Below are 18,620 nucleotides of genomic sequence, written 5' to 3'. Positions count from 1 at the left end.
TTTTTTTAATTTTTTGAATTAAGTGGGGCCCACTAACCGTTGGCAATGGTCAGACCTGGCAGGGATCCATTGCCCAATGGGTTAATTGCATTAATAGCCTCTTTTTTCCTTAAAATTTAACATTGTTTCAATTTACAAAATTAACCTTCTCTAAAACTATAAATACAGCCCCCTCTTCTTCATTTCTTCACTCAACTCTCATTTCTCAATCTCAAATTCTCAATTTCTCTCATTCTCTCATTATCCAATTTTCAAGATTTCAAATCTCAATCTCTAATTCTCAATTCTCAAATCTTAATTCAATTTAAATCATGCCTCGTACATCTAGAGTGCGCTCATATGTTTGGCAACACTTTGAGGTGGTAGAAGAAAATGAAGAAGGTCAGAAAGTAAAGTGCAAGAATTGTGGTCAAGTCTTAAATTTTCGTTCAGAGTTTGGCACAGGCAGTTTAAGGAGGTATATAAAGTATTGTCTTGAGCATCCAGTGGAAATTCATATTTAAGATTTTAAGACAATTTGTGTTATTCTAAAATTATTAGACGTATTTATGCTTAATGTTTTAGTTTGTTATATTAATTTGGAGCATTGTTAATTTATTATGCATGAAAATTTAGTTTTACTATTTTTTGTTAATTTACTTTTTAAATGCAAACTTTAATTTTGAATTTTGAAATAAATGTAGCACTTGCAATTTATATTAATACTTTTGTATTAATATAACTTGTAATCTTTAAATTAATACAAATTATTAATATAACTTACAATAGTTATACAAAATACAAAAAAAATTAAAAAATACACTAAACCCGGCCCGGCCCAGCCCGGATCCCTTAACCCGTAACCCTTACGGTTCAATTTTTACCTAGATGAACCCAAACCTGTTAAACCCGTTAAGCCCCAACCCGTAACCAGCCCGGATAGTAACCCGTACGGGTCCAAAAAATAGCAACCTGGCTCGGCCTACCCGTTTAACACCTATAGTTTAGACTGTTTACATTTCTTCATCTGATGTAATTGAACTATGCTCGACCTGATTCCCGTTTAAGAGGGGATGCGTAGGGATCCCTATGGGTTTGGTCATATCATAATAAAATTTTCATTTACCCCAGAACCAGAAACTAGGGTAGAATTTTGAGGAGGACCCTCAAAATTCCGGAGCAAGTCCAGTCGACACCATCACATGCCAGAAAGTCAGAAATTGCTTAAGAAACTGGGGCAGAATTTTGAGAAAGATTCTCAAAATTTCGAAGAAGGTTCAACAAGTTTCGGCACTCGCAAACGGCCGAAGGATCATTTACCAAAGTGGGTTGCAGAATTTTGAGGAGGACCCTCAGAATTCTAATACAAGAAAGTTGTAATGTCGCTGAAATATGTTACAGTCATCAGTTCATCTAAACTATTTGATAATTCACTATGATTCCTGAAAATAACTCTAGTTTCATCAATAATTGTATATTTTTGAAAACTTTATTTCTATAACAACCAGGTGTTACCTAGGGAAACTCAGACAAGGCTTCCAGAACGGAGGAGCAAAGCTAGTAGACGAAGACACGAACCAACCTCCCCTTACAAAACTTACAATTTTTCTTTGAGCGCAAGCACATCTGATGTAATAGTAGCATTCGCAATTATATACACACAACAAAATCACTATCAATCGGGCCACCAAACACCGAATATATCTCCAGCTAAGAAATGCTCTGCTCGTATTTGCCAATTGTTCACTGCATAAGGCTAAGCATAGCCTTCCATTCACATGGGACTAAGCCCTATCCCAAACCTTGCATGAGGCTAAGTCATGCCTCCATATCTGCATGAGGCTAAGCATAGCCTTCCATCTACATGGGACTAAGCCTTGTCCCACATCTTACATACGACTAAGCTTTATCTCACATTTTGCATGAGGCTAAGACCTGCCTCCATATTTTCATAAGGCTAAGCTCTGCCTTCCATCTGCATGGGACTAAGCCATGTCCCGCATCTTGCATGAGACTAAGCTCCGTCTCACATCTTGCATGGGGCTAAGCTTTACCTCCATACTTGCATAAGGCTAAGCTCTACCTTCCGTTTGTATGGGATTAAGCCCAGTCCTGAATTGTGCATGAGGCTAAGCCCTACCTTCATATCTGCATAAGGCTAAGCACCGCCTTCTATCTGCATGAGACCAAGCTCTGTCTCCATCTGCATGAGGCTAAGCACTGCCTCCATATTCACATAAGGCTAAGTGATACCTTCTTATGGGATTAAGCATTGTCCCTCCTTGCATAAATATTGCTCTATTCCAACACTATCTATTTGATCCTCTTTCAGGCAGAGCTTTGCCCTCAACCTCATAAGACAAAGCCTTGTCTTGTTGATTTCAGCATCATAGTATTGCATCTCATGGGCTGCAACATCACCAACTTGTGCAAAGGCATCATTGTGTAAAGACATCATCCCCATAGCTAGAAGACACCATGCCATGGCCTGAGGATCTCTCAAACTTGCACATCATTATTCAAAGGCGTCATGGTTCAGAGGCGCTATTCTCAAGGACCGAGAACATTATTTCATGGCCTGCGAATCTCATATCTCAGAATTCATGGCCCAAGACATCATAGTCTAAGGACGTCAAATGCACCGTCCAAAAACAATCTTTCATGGTCCAAAGGGAATTTGCATCACGTTTAAATTCTCGTAGTAATCTATATACTTGCACGCATTGTGTTTTAAGTATTGTAGGTAACCCAGGAGGTAACCGTTTTTCAAACCGGAGCAGCCTTCGCTCTAAGTTCTGCTCATGCCATTTTTTCACTTTGCCATTCATAACCGATTCCCATCAATTACCCACCTTAATCTATGATGTCTAGATATCTACCCTATAATCCTTCCGTTACACCCCATGCTCACAACCATAACTCCATCCGACATTAACCTCAAAAAAGAACCTTTACTGAAACTGGCTACCATTCTCATAACAACTCCATCGGCTTAATTCACCGGTGGGTTCGGAACTATACATGACCTGATTCCTGTAAAACCAGGGATATATAGGCAGCTCAAAGACCAGAGTTCGGCTTCTACTTTTCAAAACATCCCATTCGGTCAAAATTGGCCATCATTTCATTACCCGAAAACTCTTTCATCCTTCCCAGGTAAAGAGGGGCAGTTGTTGATACCTGATTTTCCTCTCTTATATTTTCAAAACTATGTGTTGGCATCAATTGGTATTTTTCATACAATTTCTGCATTTTGAAAAGATCTTAATTAATTTATCCTAGTATTTTATTTATAAAACAATTATTGATTGCATCACAAATAGTTTTATAATAATTTTGTGGCTTAATTTTATCATTTTCATTTGTACTAAGTTTCAATTATTGCACAAATATCCACATTTGTATTTTTAGGTTACAATTGCAATTATTTTGCAATTATAGCTCATGCATGCATTATTACATTATTTTACCGGAAAATAGACTTTTATATTTTAAAAATATTAAGTAATTATTTTAAAACATTTCTAGGCTTGAAAATCAATTTTTTAATTTATTAACTATTTTTAAAAATTGTTTTAGAAATTAAATGAGTATTTAACAAATAGCCTTTTTTTATTCGGACCTAGCCAATTAGACAGCCCAATTTCAATCCCAAATTAGCCCAAAGTCTACCCAGGCCCAATTTTTATCTGACCCTAACCCAATTAAGCCTACCCGACCCAGCTTCTTCGTTTAATCGTGGCCATTGATTTTTTAGATCAACGGTCCACGATTAAACTTACCTTATTAATCCCAAACGACCCTCTAAACCCCTCATTCTCTTTCATTTTTTCCGCCCTTCATTCCCTCATCTCTCAAACTCTCTCTGAGACCTAGATCTAACCCTAGCCGCCGCCACCAAAAACTAGTCCTATTCCCTCTGATTCTTACTCAACCCATGGATTTCCATGACCGTTTGAGTCTCCTACTGATCTTCTACATCTCTTGGTTGCTCGTTCTTATGATTTCCTGGAAAAATCTCGAAGAGATATAACCAAATCTAGTTCAAGACTCTTTGAGAGCTTGTCTATGGCTGTGAGTGTTGCTATCTCGATGCTTTTACGGTCCAAATCTCTTGTTTGAGACTGGATTCCCTTTACCCTTTCATTCTTTCTTCAAAACCCTAATTTTTAAACACGGATCCTTCCATATCTTTGTGTATCTAGAGAGATTCCGAGTTTGTCACCAATTTTTCTTTAATGTTCTTCTGTTTCCCTACCGATTAACCGATTTTTAGCACTATATTACTTTATATTTTGGGTTCTTTGTTATCTGTTGTTCGAATCTCTGCATACTTGAAATGTTTTCAAGTTTCCATGATTTTTCTTTAAGTTTCTCTTATTCCGTTACTATAAACCGATTTTTAGAACTATGATACTTTATGTATTTGATTTCTCTGATTTTTGTTGGTCAAATCTTTGTATGTTTAAGGTGATTTTTGTTTCCATGGATATTTCTTCAAAGTTCCCCTATTCTTCCTGCTACTAATCAACCCTAAGTATCTTTCTAATTATCTGGGGTTTCCACTTCCGTTTTTTGCAAAAAGTTTTCTGGGGTTTTTATGTTTCTCGCATGGTTATGTTTCTAGTCCAATTGATTGACTATTCAGTATTTGATTTCAACCTCTTGCCCATTATCATTTGAATAATTGAATGATTGACCTAATTATCTAGGGTTTCATTTGTTTACTAAACTAATTTACTGATCTCTGATTCTTTTCTTTTATCATGAGTTTCTTAATTGACATCTCTTATCTATCTATGGGTTGATTGAACCTTTGATTGGTCTCTGATTACTCGTTGTGCCTTATTTGTGAAACTGATTACTTGATTTAAGGGTTCTAACCCTAATTTATTGTTAAACCTGCTTCTTGCCTTATTTGAAATTCAATTAGAGTCATTTATGGTATAATTCCCTAATTTCCTATCCCTATTCAAGCTTGATTGATTATTTGATTACTTCTTTTACCTTATTTAAAATATTTACATGCCCTGCCTTAATAAGTTGTCCACATGGTTTTGAGTATTCTTACTGATTCTCTATTCGGTATAACTTGGATTCCTTACCCTAATTAACCCTTTTTTCTTGTTGTTAAGTGATTACCCCTAATTAAGGGGTCTATTCCGGACTCCCTCACATGATTTGATTCAATAATTATTTGATTACCCTTATTTTATGAGCTGTGATTCACTCTTTGCCTTATTTGTTTTTACCTCACCAAGTGCTATATATACTCTCATTCTGATTCTTCTAAAGATACGAACAATAGTTCACACACACACCCAAAACTTTTCTCTCATCTCTCTGCTGCTTGTGATCACTGCTGGACTAGCCGACTGAAAGCCAAGGCTAGGCTATTGAATCCTGCTTACTTTACCTTATGTTTCAGCTTCCTTAACCGGTATACCTCTACCATTGTCATTCAATTAAAATGTGTGTTTATCAGCATGCTACTTCTGTTTAAATTTATGTGTTTATCAGCATGTTACTTCTGTTGAATTTGTGTGTTTATCAGCATGTTACTTCCGTTCAATCTATGTGTTGGTTAGCATGACTACTTCTGTCTAATCTATGTGACTACTTCTATTCAAAACTATGTATTCAATAGCATGTATAACTATGTGTTTCCTAGCATGACTATTAATGTTCAATCTATGTGTTTATGTCTACTCCTATCCAATACATGTGTTTACTACAATAGCATGTTGAATTCTATTTTTAATTAGAACTAGGGGTTCTTCTTTCAGCAAGTTTGCATATGTCTAAAGTTAGATTTATGTCTTGATTACTTCCCTACTAGCATGATCTCCTATTTGGATACCTTGCTTCCCAATCCCTATTACCCTTTACATGTGGCTGTTTGATCCTCAACATGACTTGCTTCTATGTTTGGTCACTTAGTAACAGCCAATAAATTAAGTTATTTGTCTCTAAATACTATTTACTGAAACCTTTGCCTAAGTTCTAAGAATGACCATGTTTGCTCCTTATTTCCTGAAGAGTCTAAAACTGTTTCTCAAAACTACTCTTTTAAAGAACTATCCACTTAAATTCCTAGAACACTTAGGCTCCTACCCCTCCAGTGTGAGCATTGCTTTGGACTCCATGAGGCTCCTCTGAACCTTGACACACTAGGGCTAGCTACTCGACACTGCACAAGCTGATGATTTTTTAGAGGACCTTGGTGTGAGCACTGCCCTAGGTCCCTGAGGCCCTTGGGAACTTTGACACATCAGGGTATCCCTCTTGTACTATGAGATGTGGTATTTGAGATTGTTTGAAGGACTGGTTCCCCAGGTTTTACTTTGGGCCTATCCCGACTCCCTATAGTATACTGTTAGCATTCCTGTAATTCATTTTTACACTTGGTTTGTAATATTAATTACTTTGTAAATAGATATTGGGGAAATTAGTAAACGAGGAGGGATTATTATACATATTTTGTTGGGAATGGGTAGATATCATACCTATAGGATTGAAAATCAGTGTTTACATCCTAGAAGCCATGCCTATAGGAAATTGCAATGTTCATCATTTGTGTGCATTCTAGATATCATGGATATAAGGTTTAAATCCACTTCTGCAATCAGAAATCATATTGTTATGATGTTTGACTAATTGCATGCATTCTAGATACCATGCCTATGTGTTAAAAATCAGTCTTGCACGTTTAGATATTATACATATAAGCTAAAAATCAGTCTTGCACGTTTAGATATTATGCATATAAGCTAAAAATTAGTCTTGCGCGTTTAGATATCATGCCTACAAGTTTAAGGTTAATTTATGCATTTAGGAGTCATGCTAAATAGGTTCGGCGTATTTAGCACTTAGAAACCATGCTTGTAGGGTCTAAAACCAATCTTACATTCTGGATACTATGTTTGTGAGTCTAAAATCAATCCTCGCGTGCCAATCAGGTTTAAAATTGTTGCATTGTCTAAAATCAGACCTCACATCTAGACAGCATGCCCATAGGATCTAATGAACCCAAACTGCTTGTTTAAAATAGTTTTACTGGTTATTGCACCTCTGATTGACCACTAGAGATCATGTCCATAGGATATCATTGATACACGCCTAGGCAAGCCTGTAGGGCGACTAAAAATCATGTAAACGGTAAAACTGTGCTTCTAATTAACTATCCAGATTCAGCAACCCCCTCTAAAATCAGTAGGCAAACCGATTAGGTATTGGTTCCCTCTTTAATAAGGCTTTGCATGTGTTCTAATTTGTTCTCACCTAAATATCCCGTCATTAGGACTCTTTTTAAATGTCTAAAACACTATTGGCTGAGACGTGCATTTGTTTGTTCTATTTGTGGAGGTAAAATGTGAGCCCCCCTTAATTGTTCTTTAATTGATAGTCCTAATTGTCGTGTTCTTCACCTAGAGTTTTCTCCATTTAATTACTATAGGAGAGTCTAGATCCACCCTAACTAGAAGTCTAAAAATACCTTCGGTACTATATAAGTAAAGGGACGGGTAGAGCACACATAGGATATATCTTAAGAATGCGTAACCCCTCTAGTTGAGGAAGGCTTACCAAGTATTGTACAGATGTGATCCTATAGGCTAACAAACCTATGACTTCACTCAACTTATTTACATATTTGTGCTTAGACTGTCTATCTATTAAACTTCCTTTATTTACATATGTGTTCTTCGACTGCCTATCTATTAAACTTTCTTTATTTGAATATGTGTTCTTAGACTGCCTATCTATTAAATGAGTAAATCAAGTTCGGTCGGGACCCACTGTTGTGGACCGCGATGGCTGCCTAACACCTTTCCCTCAAGGTTATTTCGAGCCCTTACCCAATCTCTGGTAATGCAAACTAGTTATATGAGTTAATTGCTCTAGGTGCCCTAACATACCTTAATCTGTTAGGTGGTGACTCTTCAAATACCCAATTCCCAAATGGAAACGAGTTGTTCCCAATGAATGTCAAAACCCGGACTCCGCGAGGAAAAAGGGGGCGCGGTAGTGATCCATGTTAGAAACTATGTCTAGGCTTCCTGCTTAATTTGTTAGGACCCACTAAGGTCGAATTACTGTTGAATTACTTGTTTAAATTGCAATTTCATACTGAGTTATGATCATTCATTTCATATCATATCTCAGTCTCTATTGCTATTTAGTGACACATCATATCATCATTTTGAGCTAGTTTCATGGCATTGTGAGCCCGAGAGATTGGAGAGATTGATGACTGAGTGAGGTCGAGGACCTGAGTGTGAGTGATATTATGATATCGGGTTGCACGCCGCAGCATGTTATATTGATTTATGCCTGGATCTGGATTATTACGGTGTTTGGGCTGAAGGAGCCCCTCCAGAGTCTGCACACACCCCTAGTGAGCGCATTGGATTTATATTGAGGGATGGATCTTCCCTGGGTAAGGATCTTGCCCGAAGCATTTATATTTGGGGATGGTTTTTCCCGGGTTGCATTAGCCTTATACAATACTGAGTGACTAGTTGTCAGTTGCTATTTATATATTCGGGGTGGATCTTTCCTCGGCCGGATTGGACATATACAATACTGAGTGACTGAGCATGTCGAGTGGTTGAACATGATGACTGGAAAGTGTGAGATAGTGAGATTGAATACTCTGAGAGTATGAGTATATGAGTTCATCTCTGAGATACATTGCATTGATATGCATATTTGACATACATTCATAGAGATGCATTTTCCTCAAGTTGTACGGTATCACGTCATTCATGACTTCTCACACATATTGACATATAGGTATAGAGATGTATTTTCCTCATGTCATTTGAAAATAAAACATTTACATGTTGAAAGCTTTTTGGGAAAATTACAGTTTTCAAACTTACTCATATTTTTGGAAATTTCGGAAAAAGATTTGGATTTGCACTAATTTACTTGAAAAGTAGACCTATTTCTAGAACTGTGAACGAGCTGAGCATTTTATCCCTTAGTTACTTCTTTTATTACCGTCATTATGTTGTTATGAACTGTTGTTGGTTATTGGTGCCGAACACCGACCTATGTCCCATCTCGTCACTATTTTCAACCTAAGGTTAGGTTTGTTACTTATTGAGTACATGGTATCGGTTGTACTCATACTACACTTCTGCACCTTGCATGCAGATATTGGATGTTGACGTTGCTGTAATCGATGGGAGCTGGAATTGAAGCGTACCTACATTCCGACTGTAGCTACCTCCTGTTCATGGTAGCCTTAGATTCATAAAAATATGTTTATGTACATTTCGAATAGATGATGTATTTATTTCATACCAGCTTTGTAAATTCTAGTCTTAGAAGCTCATAACTTGTACTACCAGTCCTTGGGGAATGTATAAGATTCTACTATTTTCTTTTACTTAATTGTCTTATTAAATTTCATTGGAATTAGATGATTGTTAATTGGCTTACCTAGTGGTTTGGGTTAAATGTCATCACGACTAGTTAGATTTTGATTCGTGACAATTTAGTATCAAATATCTAGGTTCATAGGTTATACAAGTCATGAGCAAGTGTATAGTAGAGTCTTGCGTATTGGTATGATGACGTCCATACCTATATTCGAGAGGCTACAAGGCATTTATGATATATTTCCCATCTTTCTTTCCTTATCGTGCAGCATTGATTCATCTTGAAGTGTAACACTTTGAATTCCTTCCATGCATTTGTATGCACATGTGAGCGCTCGGTATCAGTTGTGCACCTGCGGCTTGTGATTCCATGGATGAGGTGAGAGATGTGCTTTTTGTGTGTTGATGAAGGGCCAAAATGGAGGACTTGAGGCTGAGTTTTTTTACGATGGCTTGAGCATGGGGATTTCAGTTATTTGAGCATGTGCTTTGGGACTTATATGTCTGGTAGTGTCCCTATAAGTGGAATCTTTAACTAGATGAGTGGTTGGATGGCTATAGGATAAGTATGATGTGATTGCGGGATGTGTTCAGATAAATTGAATGTGACGAGAAGAGTTTGCTTGTGATGTAAAAAGGACAATTAGGTACTTGATTTTTGTCTTGATGTGACATATTGCCTCGAGTTATGAGTGTATTGAAGTGTCTTTCATATTGCTTAATGGAGGAACGAATTTGATTCTCATGTCTTATTGATGAGTTCAGACTCAGGAAGATTAAGTGATTGCGTAGTAGTTGTGGCCGTGAAAAGGTATAAAGAGATGTCAGTTTGAGGCTAAGTAGGTGGGTTATAACCTATGAGGTAATCTACGGATATGTGATTTTTATGATGTTGTGTGGAGGTTTTCTTTTCTACCACTGGGTTATATTTGTGCGATTTGAGTTTGGATTGGTTGTAGTAGTCGGCCTGACCGTTACGAGGATGAATGCAAGATTTGCAGATGATTTGAGGTATAAGATGGTTTGTGGTACATGACCTTATGAAGGATTCAGTTGAATCTCGCTGTGGTATTATGACAGTAATGGAGTATGGTTATTGTAAGTTATGGGATGTTTTATTCCATGGCTTTGAGCCAAGTGGGGGAGTTTGCTATCGACGAGATGATTGCACGGTTATGTGTTGTATTGATTCCGGTGAAGTATACTTGTGAATCAGTTATAACTTCCAGAGGTTGAGATTGAGGATGACTCGAGTAAGGGAATTTCTGGATGCGGGTTGTATTACACGCTATGGGTATATGGAAATCATGGAATGATTGAGTGGTTATTCGTGAAAGATGCAGTATGCATGGAGTAGGAATTTGCTTGGTTGCGTTAATGTGGGGTTACCTCTTTGGGTGTCGTCGTGCTAATCGGGCACAGATCGTTTGGCCCGTTTAGGCGATGCAATTGACATTTGAGCAAAGTAGATGACTCTCGAGAAGTTTCTAATGGATTCGAGATTTGTATCGAGCAATTAGGAATTTTCAAGATTTGTGTATGGCTAGAAACTGATATTTACATTGGATAGTGACGAGACTCGTGGTATTTCTATATCCTTATGGATTCTACATTTCAGTTTCAGAAAGGTGAAGGAAATGTCTTTAGATTCACAGGAGGTCTCTTCAGAATGGATATCTCTGTTATGGTACTTTTGTGGTACTGATAAGCGAGGATTTTGACTACTTATTAGCGCATTTTAGCATTTGTTTTAGTCTAAAAGCATTGAAGTATGTTCCCAAAATTGATAAAATGTGCAAAATTGCAGGAATGTTGGAAGTTGGACTCCCAAGATGAAATCCAACTCAAAAAGGAGTAATCTAAATACAAGGAAATAAAAGGCACAGAAGCTTACAAAGTGCAGACCGCAGAATTTCATCTGCGGGCGCAAACAATGAAGGAAATTTCAGCAAACTTTCTAGCAAACTGCGGACCGCACAAGAATTGTGCGGCCGCAAAAGATGAGCTTGAGATCAACTTTAGAGACCGTGAAATTTCCCAAGTTCCAAGTCCCTCAGAATTGCAGACCGCGCAAGAATATTGTGGCCATAAAAGAAGTGCCTTGCGGCCGCAAAAGTAAAGGTGCGGACTGCAGAAGACTAAGTTGCGGCCACAGTGCTAAATATGCGAATCGCAAAAATGTTGCCACGCGGCCGCAGTTGAGAATTGTGCGGCCGCAGACCTCCACCTACTGACAAGATGAAGAAACATGCAGACCGCACATTTTGTAGAACCTCCCGAGGGGCATTTTTATCTGAAATTGTCAGACTTGTATAAGTAGAAGAGTTTCAAGAAATTAGGTCAAGTTTTGAATATTTAAACTACAGTAGCCTTTTCTCTTTGCTTCTTTAGGAAACTTTAGCTTATTTTGTTGATTAAACATTAGATTTCTCTATTTTAATCTTCCAATATGAGTTTTATTATCTTTTTTTTCTTTTTTTTCTTCTACACCCACTATGAGTAGCTATAGTTTTACTAAGGTTGTGACCTAACCCTAGTGTGTAAACCTTATGGGTGATTAATTTTATGCTTGTTTATGAATGGGTGATTATTATTTAGCTTAGTTCATGCTTCAATTGTAAAATTAATGGTTGCAAACATTGATTCATGCCTATTTAACTTAGTCTCTTCTTGATAAAGAAGGACCTAGTCTAGGTTAACTTATCTAACAAGGAATTGGGTCAATTGAGAGATTGATTAACCTAATTAAAGGGTTCAACCTAGAGATAGTAACAACCCGACTTGAGCTCTTATCAACCGTTTTGGTAGATACCCATTTGGTCTTGAGAAATCCAAATTGGGCAAAACCACTCTCTGGCCGAGAGGTATTGAGTGGGCAACGTAGTGTTGTGAGCTATAATACACCCCAGTCAATAAAATGAGCATAAAAGTCATTATCCTATTAGGAAAACACTTAGATCATACTCACAGTCCTAGGCCTTTTATATATTTGGAAAATACTAAAAAACAATCATCTCTACTTTTATATCTTTAGAGCTGCAATCATTAGCTTAATTGTAGAAGTAGAAACAAAAACCTATTTGTGGAAGTGTAATCTAGATACTTCATTTGTTCATTCTGAATATATACTCCTACTCTAATCTTAGCTTCCTGTGGATTTGACCCCGACTCTTTGTTGGATTTTATTATTGCAAACGACCATATCATACCTCTTTAGAGGCGTGCATTTGGACGTGATTAATTTTTGGCACTAATGTCGGGGAGTAAAAATAGTGTTAGCTATATATTTGGGTTTGTGTGTGGAATATATTCTTTTCCTTCCGTGTTACTAATTTGTGTGAATCGGTTGTAGGTTCAATAATGGCGAACAACAATTAACTCAGAAACATGCCTTTGGGGGATGTATATGTTGAGGATGACCAAGTTGAAGAGGTTCCTCTTGAACCTCAAGCCAATAGAAGAGGTTGTGTGCCTCATGACACTGTCCCAGTTCCACCCCCACCTCCACCAAAAGCGGCTCCACACTGGGTGTTGCCGAATGAAGGGTATGCAAATGCAATAGTCCTTCCCCGAATCAGGGCATGCAACTTTCAAATCATCAATGTGATACTCACTTTGCTAGAGCAACGAGGTTTCTTCACTAGGGCTCCAAGTCTAAATTCATACAAACACTTGAAGGGGTTTGTGGACACTTGTTGGGGGAGTAAAAAAATAAACGTCTTCAAGGATGCTTTGAGGCTAAGGCTTTTTCCCTTATCTCTACGGTGCAAAGCCTTAGATTGGTTGGAACGATTGCTAAACCATTCCATTCGTACTTGGGATGAGTTGGCAGAGAAATTTATTGCCAAGCTCTTCTCTCCCGGACATATGGCTACTCTTAGAGATGAGATTCTAACATTCAAGCAAGAGCCCTTGAACCGCTACACGAGATATGGGAGCGATATAGAACAATGGTCAAAGAGTGTCCTAATAATGACACGATGGAGAATATGATTCAACAAACTTTCTATCGTGGGATTAACATGACAAACCAATGTGTGGTGAATCAACTTGCCGGTGGGAATTTCATGACTACGCCGTATGCGAAAGCTTGTGAGATTTTGGATGAAATGGCGGACACATCATCGGCATGTCAATCCCGGGCTAATATTCCACAAGGTGATCCGAACATGATTCACCTCCAAAAGGTTGCATAACTATGGGTAAGCCATTGCTGAATTGACCACCACTATAAATCAATTAGCAAAGGCTCAACTTCAACAAGTAAAAAATCCTAAGCAAGTCAATGCCATGGAGGGAGTACACATGATGGTGAACAAAAGAAGGACCAAGGGTCCACAAGTGCAAAACCGTGTGGAGAATTATATGCAAAAAGATAGTGAGTTTGATCAAGATGAATCTTACAACGAACAAGAGGAGGAGGTGCAATATGTAAACAACTACCAAGGGAAAAGAAACAACTCTCAAAGCCCAAATCAACAACAATGGCGACCTCAAAGCAATCAAGGTAATTGGAACTCTAACAACCAAGGTAATTGGAGCGGTGGAAACAATCAAGGGAATTGGCATAACAACAACAATCAAGGAAATTGGAGTGGTGAAAATAATCAAGGTAATTGGAGTGGAAACAATCAAGAAATTGGGGAGGCACCAATCAAGCGGGATGGAACAATAATCAAGGCAACCGGGGGTCTGGTTTGCAAAGGCCCTTGATGTATCAACAATTGAGAAACCCGCCTCCTTATACTTCCCATGGTTCAAGTCCTTCCAATAATGAAATAGGGTGTATTGAGAATATGTTCAAGCAAATGATGGAGAAGAATGACGATTCTGATGCCCAACTTGCCTTACACAATACATCAATCCACAACTTGGAAGTTCAAATGGGGCAAATCTCCCAAGCTCTAAATATTCGTCCTAAGGGAGCACTACCAAGTGACATGGTGGTGAATCCAAAGGGTGAAAACAACACGGGGCATGCCATGGTCGTTACTACAAGAAGGGGAAAAGGTGGTAATGCACCCATCTCAAGCCAAAGGCAACTTGTGGATGAAGAGCAAGTAGTGCAAAAAGAGTAGATACCGCACAATGTTGAGCAATCTAATGATGAGGTTCGGATTGATATTGATGACATTGTGGAAAAGACTCAAGAGGAGGTGAACCCGTCTAGGTATCACATTATTGACATGCCGGAACCAGTAGTGCAAAAGGATAAGGCACCATTGCCTAAGCCTCTACCTCCATACCCTCAATGACTTGCAACGCAAAATGGTAAAAACCAATTTAAGAAGTTTATCCAAATGATGAAGATTCTCTCAATCAATGTGCCATTACTTGAAGCCTTGGAGAAAATTCTCGGTTATGCAAAGTTCATTAAGGATCTTGTGACAAAGAAGCGGTCGATGAATTTTGAAACTATCAAAGTCACTCATCAAGTGAGTGCAATTGTGCATTCAATGGCTCCCAAGTTGGAGGATCCTGATACTTTCACGATTCCTTGTACAATTGGAAGTGTCAAGTTTGCAAAAGCTCTTTGTGATCTTGGGGCAAGTATAAATTTGATGCCCAATTCAGTTTTCAAGACATTGGGAATTGGGCAACCAAGGCCCACCTCTATGAGATTGCAAATGGTCGATCGCACTATGAAGAGACCCTTAGGAGTGACTGAGGATGTTTTGGTTCGTGTTGATAAATTCATTCTCCCGGTGGATTTTGTTATTCTAGATTGTGAGGTTGATTATGAGGTGCGTATTATACTTGGTAGACCTTTCCTTGCTACGGGGAAGGCTCTTTGTGATGTTGAAGCCGAAGAACTTACTTTCTGCGTGGTGATAAAAAAGTGGTGTTCCATGTGTGTAAGTCCATGAGGCAACCCAATAGCAATGAGGTGTGCTCTTTAGTGAACTTGGTGACCGATGTGATTGTGGAGGAAACAAGTGTTATGATAAATGTTGGTGATATATTGGAAGCTGTCTTGCTCAACTTTGATGATGACGAAATGGATGTCTTCGTGGAATGTGTGAACTATTTTAAAGGAATGGGGTCGTCCATATAGGAACTTTGCAAATTGTCCTTGGATCTTGAAAATAGGACAACTTCTCCTACAAAGCCTTCAATCAAAGAGCCTTCTATATTGGAGTTGAAGTCATTGCCTCCATATCTTTGGTATGAATTTTTTGGCCCTTCTTCTGCTTTACCGGTTGTTCTTTCCTCTTGTTTGACTAACGTGCAGGTAGATTCTACATTTACGGTGCTACAAAAGAGGAAGAAATCCATTGGATGGACATTGGCGGATATTCGACGTATAAGCCCCTCATTTTGCATGCACATGATTAACTTGGAGGAAGGTGCCAAACCATCTATTGAACATCAGAGGAAACTCAATGAAGCATGTAAGAGGTTGTCAAAAAGGAGATCATCAAGTGGTTGGATGTTGGGGTTGTCTATCCAATTTCCGATAGTTTATGGACTTATCTGTTTTAATGTATCCCAAGAAGGGGGCATGACAGTGGTCACCAACGACAAGAATGAGTTGATTCCTACAAGAACGGTGACCAGGTGGAGAGTGTGTATGGACTATTGTAAGCTTAACAATGTCACAAGGAAGGACCATTTTCCACGTCCTTTCCTAGATCAAATGCTTGATAGATTGGCCGGTCGTGCCTTCTATTGTTTCTTTGATGGTATTTCGGCTACAACTAAATTCTTATTTCTCCGGAGGATCAAGAGAAAACAACCTTTACATGTCCATATGCTACTTTCGCTTTCAAGTGGGTGCCATTTGGTTTGTGCAATGCACCGGCACCTTTTCAAAGGTGTACGATGGCTATCTTCACGGACATGGTGGAATATTACCTTGAAAGTTTTCATGGATGACTTCTCGGTGGTTGGGAGTTCTTTTGATGATTGTCTCGACAACTTTGATAAAGTGTTAGCAAGATGTGAAGAAACAAATTTGGTGCTAAATTGGGAGAAATGTCATTTCTTGGTCAAGGAAGGCATTGTCCTTGGACACAAAATCTCTAATAATGGAATTGAAGATGAGAAGGCAAAGAATGAGGTGATTTGTAAACTTCCACCTCCAACATCGGTAAAGGGCGTGCGGAGTTTCTTAGGTCACGCGGGGTTTTACTAGCGCTTCATCAAGGATTTTTCTAAGATGGTGAACCCGTTGTGCAAGCTTCTCGAGAAACATGTTAGGTTTAACTTCAATGATGATTGCATGAGAACTTTTGAATTGCTAAAGTTCTAGTTAACAACAACTCCCATCATCACCGCTCCAAATTGGATTGTTCTTTTTGAGCTCATGTGCGATGCAAGTGACATAGCGTTGGGGGCTATTTTGGGGCAATGCATCAACAAGATTTTTAATTCGGTCTACTATGCTAGTAAGACCATGAATAGTTCCCAAGTCAAATATACCATTATGGAGAAAGATCTCCTTGCCATTGTGTTTGCTATTGAGAAGTTCCGCCCGTATTTGATGGGTGCTAAAGTGATTGTCCACACGTATCATGCGGCACTTCATTATATTACGAGCAAGAAAGATTCCAAAGCTCGGTTGATGAGATGGGTGCTTTTGTTGCAAGAGTTTGACATTGACATCCATGATAGAAAAGGAAATGAAAATCAATTGGCGGACCACTTTCTCGTTTGGAGGAGGAGGGGAGGTTGCATGACAGCCTTGAAATCAATGACTCCTTCCCCGATGAGTAACTTTGGATATTTCAATGAAAGAGGTGTCATGGCTCGCGGATCTAGCAAATTTCCTTGTAAGTGGTATCATCCCTGATGAGTTCTCATCAAACCAAAGGAAGAATCTCAAACGGGATTGTCAAGACTATTATTGGCATGAACCGTACCTTTTTTGAATTTGTACGAATGGGGTGATTAGAAGATTTGTACTGGAAGAAGAGCAATGTCAAATTCTTGGGGCTTGTCATTCTTTGCTATATGGTGGTCACCATGGTGGAGCAAGAATGGCGGCCAAAGTGCTAAGTTGTGGTTTCTATTGGCCTACTCTTTACAAGGATGCAAGTGATCTAGTGAAACGATGTGATGAATGTCAAAGGGCCGGTGGAATATCAAAGAAAAATGAAATCCCCCTCACTACCATTTTGGAGACTAATATTTTCGATGTGTGGGGTATCGACTTCATGGGTCCTTTTATGAGTTCTTGTGGAAACACCTACATCTTGGTCGCGGTTGATTATGTGTCCAAATGGGTTGAGGCCATTGCTATACCCAACAATGAGGCGAAAAGTGTGGTGGCGTTCTTGAAGAAGAATATTTTCACAAGGTTTGGTATTTAGCGGGCCATCATAAGCGATGAGGGGTCACATTTTTTCAACAAAGCCTTCGACACCTTACTTACCAAGTATGGTGTCACTCATAAAGTCATGACTCCCAATCATCCACAAGCAAGTGGAACTCTCCACTGGGAGATAAAGAGTATTTTGTCCAAAACAATAAATGCTAACCAGACGGATTGGTCCAAGAAACTTGACGATGCTCTATAGGCTTATCGAACGGCTTACAAAACACTTATCGGAATGTCCCCATACCGGTTGGTGTTTGGAAAAGATTGTCATCTTTCGGTGGAACTTGAGCACAAATCCATGTGGGCTCTAAAAAGGTTAAATCTTGATTGGGAAGTAGTTGCTAACTTGAGGGTGGCACATTTGAATGAATTGGATGAGTTTAGGTATCATGCATACACAAGTTTGTCCTTATACTAAGAGAAGATGAAATATCTTCATGACAAGTACATTTTGGAACAAAGAGTTCAAAGAGAGGGATCTTGTGTTGTTGTTTAACTCACAGTTGAGGATGTTTCCCGAAAATATGAAGTCTAAATGGAGTGGTCCCTTTGAAATTGTGGGTGTGACATCTTTTGGTGAATTGGACTTAAAGAACAAAAACAATGAGGTATTCCGAGTCAATGGTCACCGGGTGAAGAACAATTTGGGAAAGGTTGGTGATGTCCATGCTGTGGTTGTGGTTCATTTTAAATGATGGTAATCTGCATCGTGTCGCGACGCTCCAAAAATGTTCATAAGTGTGGAAGGAAATGCGGACAACAATTGTATTGTGTGGACTACACAATTATGGTTGCTACAGTAAAAGGTGCTCTGTGGCTGCACAATTACATTGCGGACCAAAAAATTGAAGGTGGAAAATGACACCTCTCTGAAGTTGGTTTGTCAGAAAAATGGCCAATATGCGGCCACATAAGAAATTCTGCGGATCGCAACA

General features: G+C 38.7%; 1 protein-coding gene across 1 annotated transcript; it reads left to right on the top strand.

Annotated features, from left to right (window-relative positions):
- The first annotated feature begins 14,665 nt into the window (after nt 1-14,665).
- LOC138871107 (uncharacterized) lies at nt 14,666-17,157 on the top strand. The gene is made up of 5 exons (XM_070148961.1): nt 14,666-15,109; nt 15,226-15,369; nt 15,456-15,530; nt 15,598-16,455; nt 16,618-17,157. The coding sequence occupies exons 1-5, from the start codon at nt 14,666-14,668 to the stop codon at nt 17,155-17,157; spliced, it is 2,061 nt and encodes a 686-aa protein (XP_070005062.1).
- The last annotated feature ends 1,463 nt before the right edge of the window (nt 17,158-18,620 follow it).

This window comes from Nicotiana sylvestris, chromosome 6 (assembly GCF_000393655.2).
Source record: "Nicotiana sylvestris chromosome 6, ASM39365v2, whole genome shotgun sequence".
Lineage (NCBI taxonomy): Eukaryota > Viridiplantae > Streptophyta > Magnoliopsida > Solanales > Solanaceae > Nicotiana > Nicotiana sylvestris.
The sequence above is the reverse complement of the archived record's forward strand: the minus strand, read 5'-3'. Positions and strand labels throughout refer to the sequence as shown.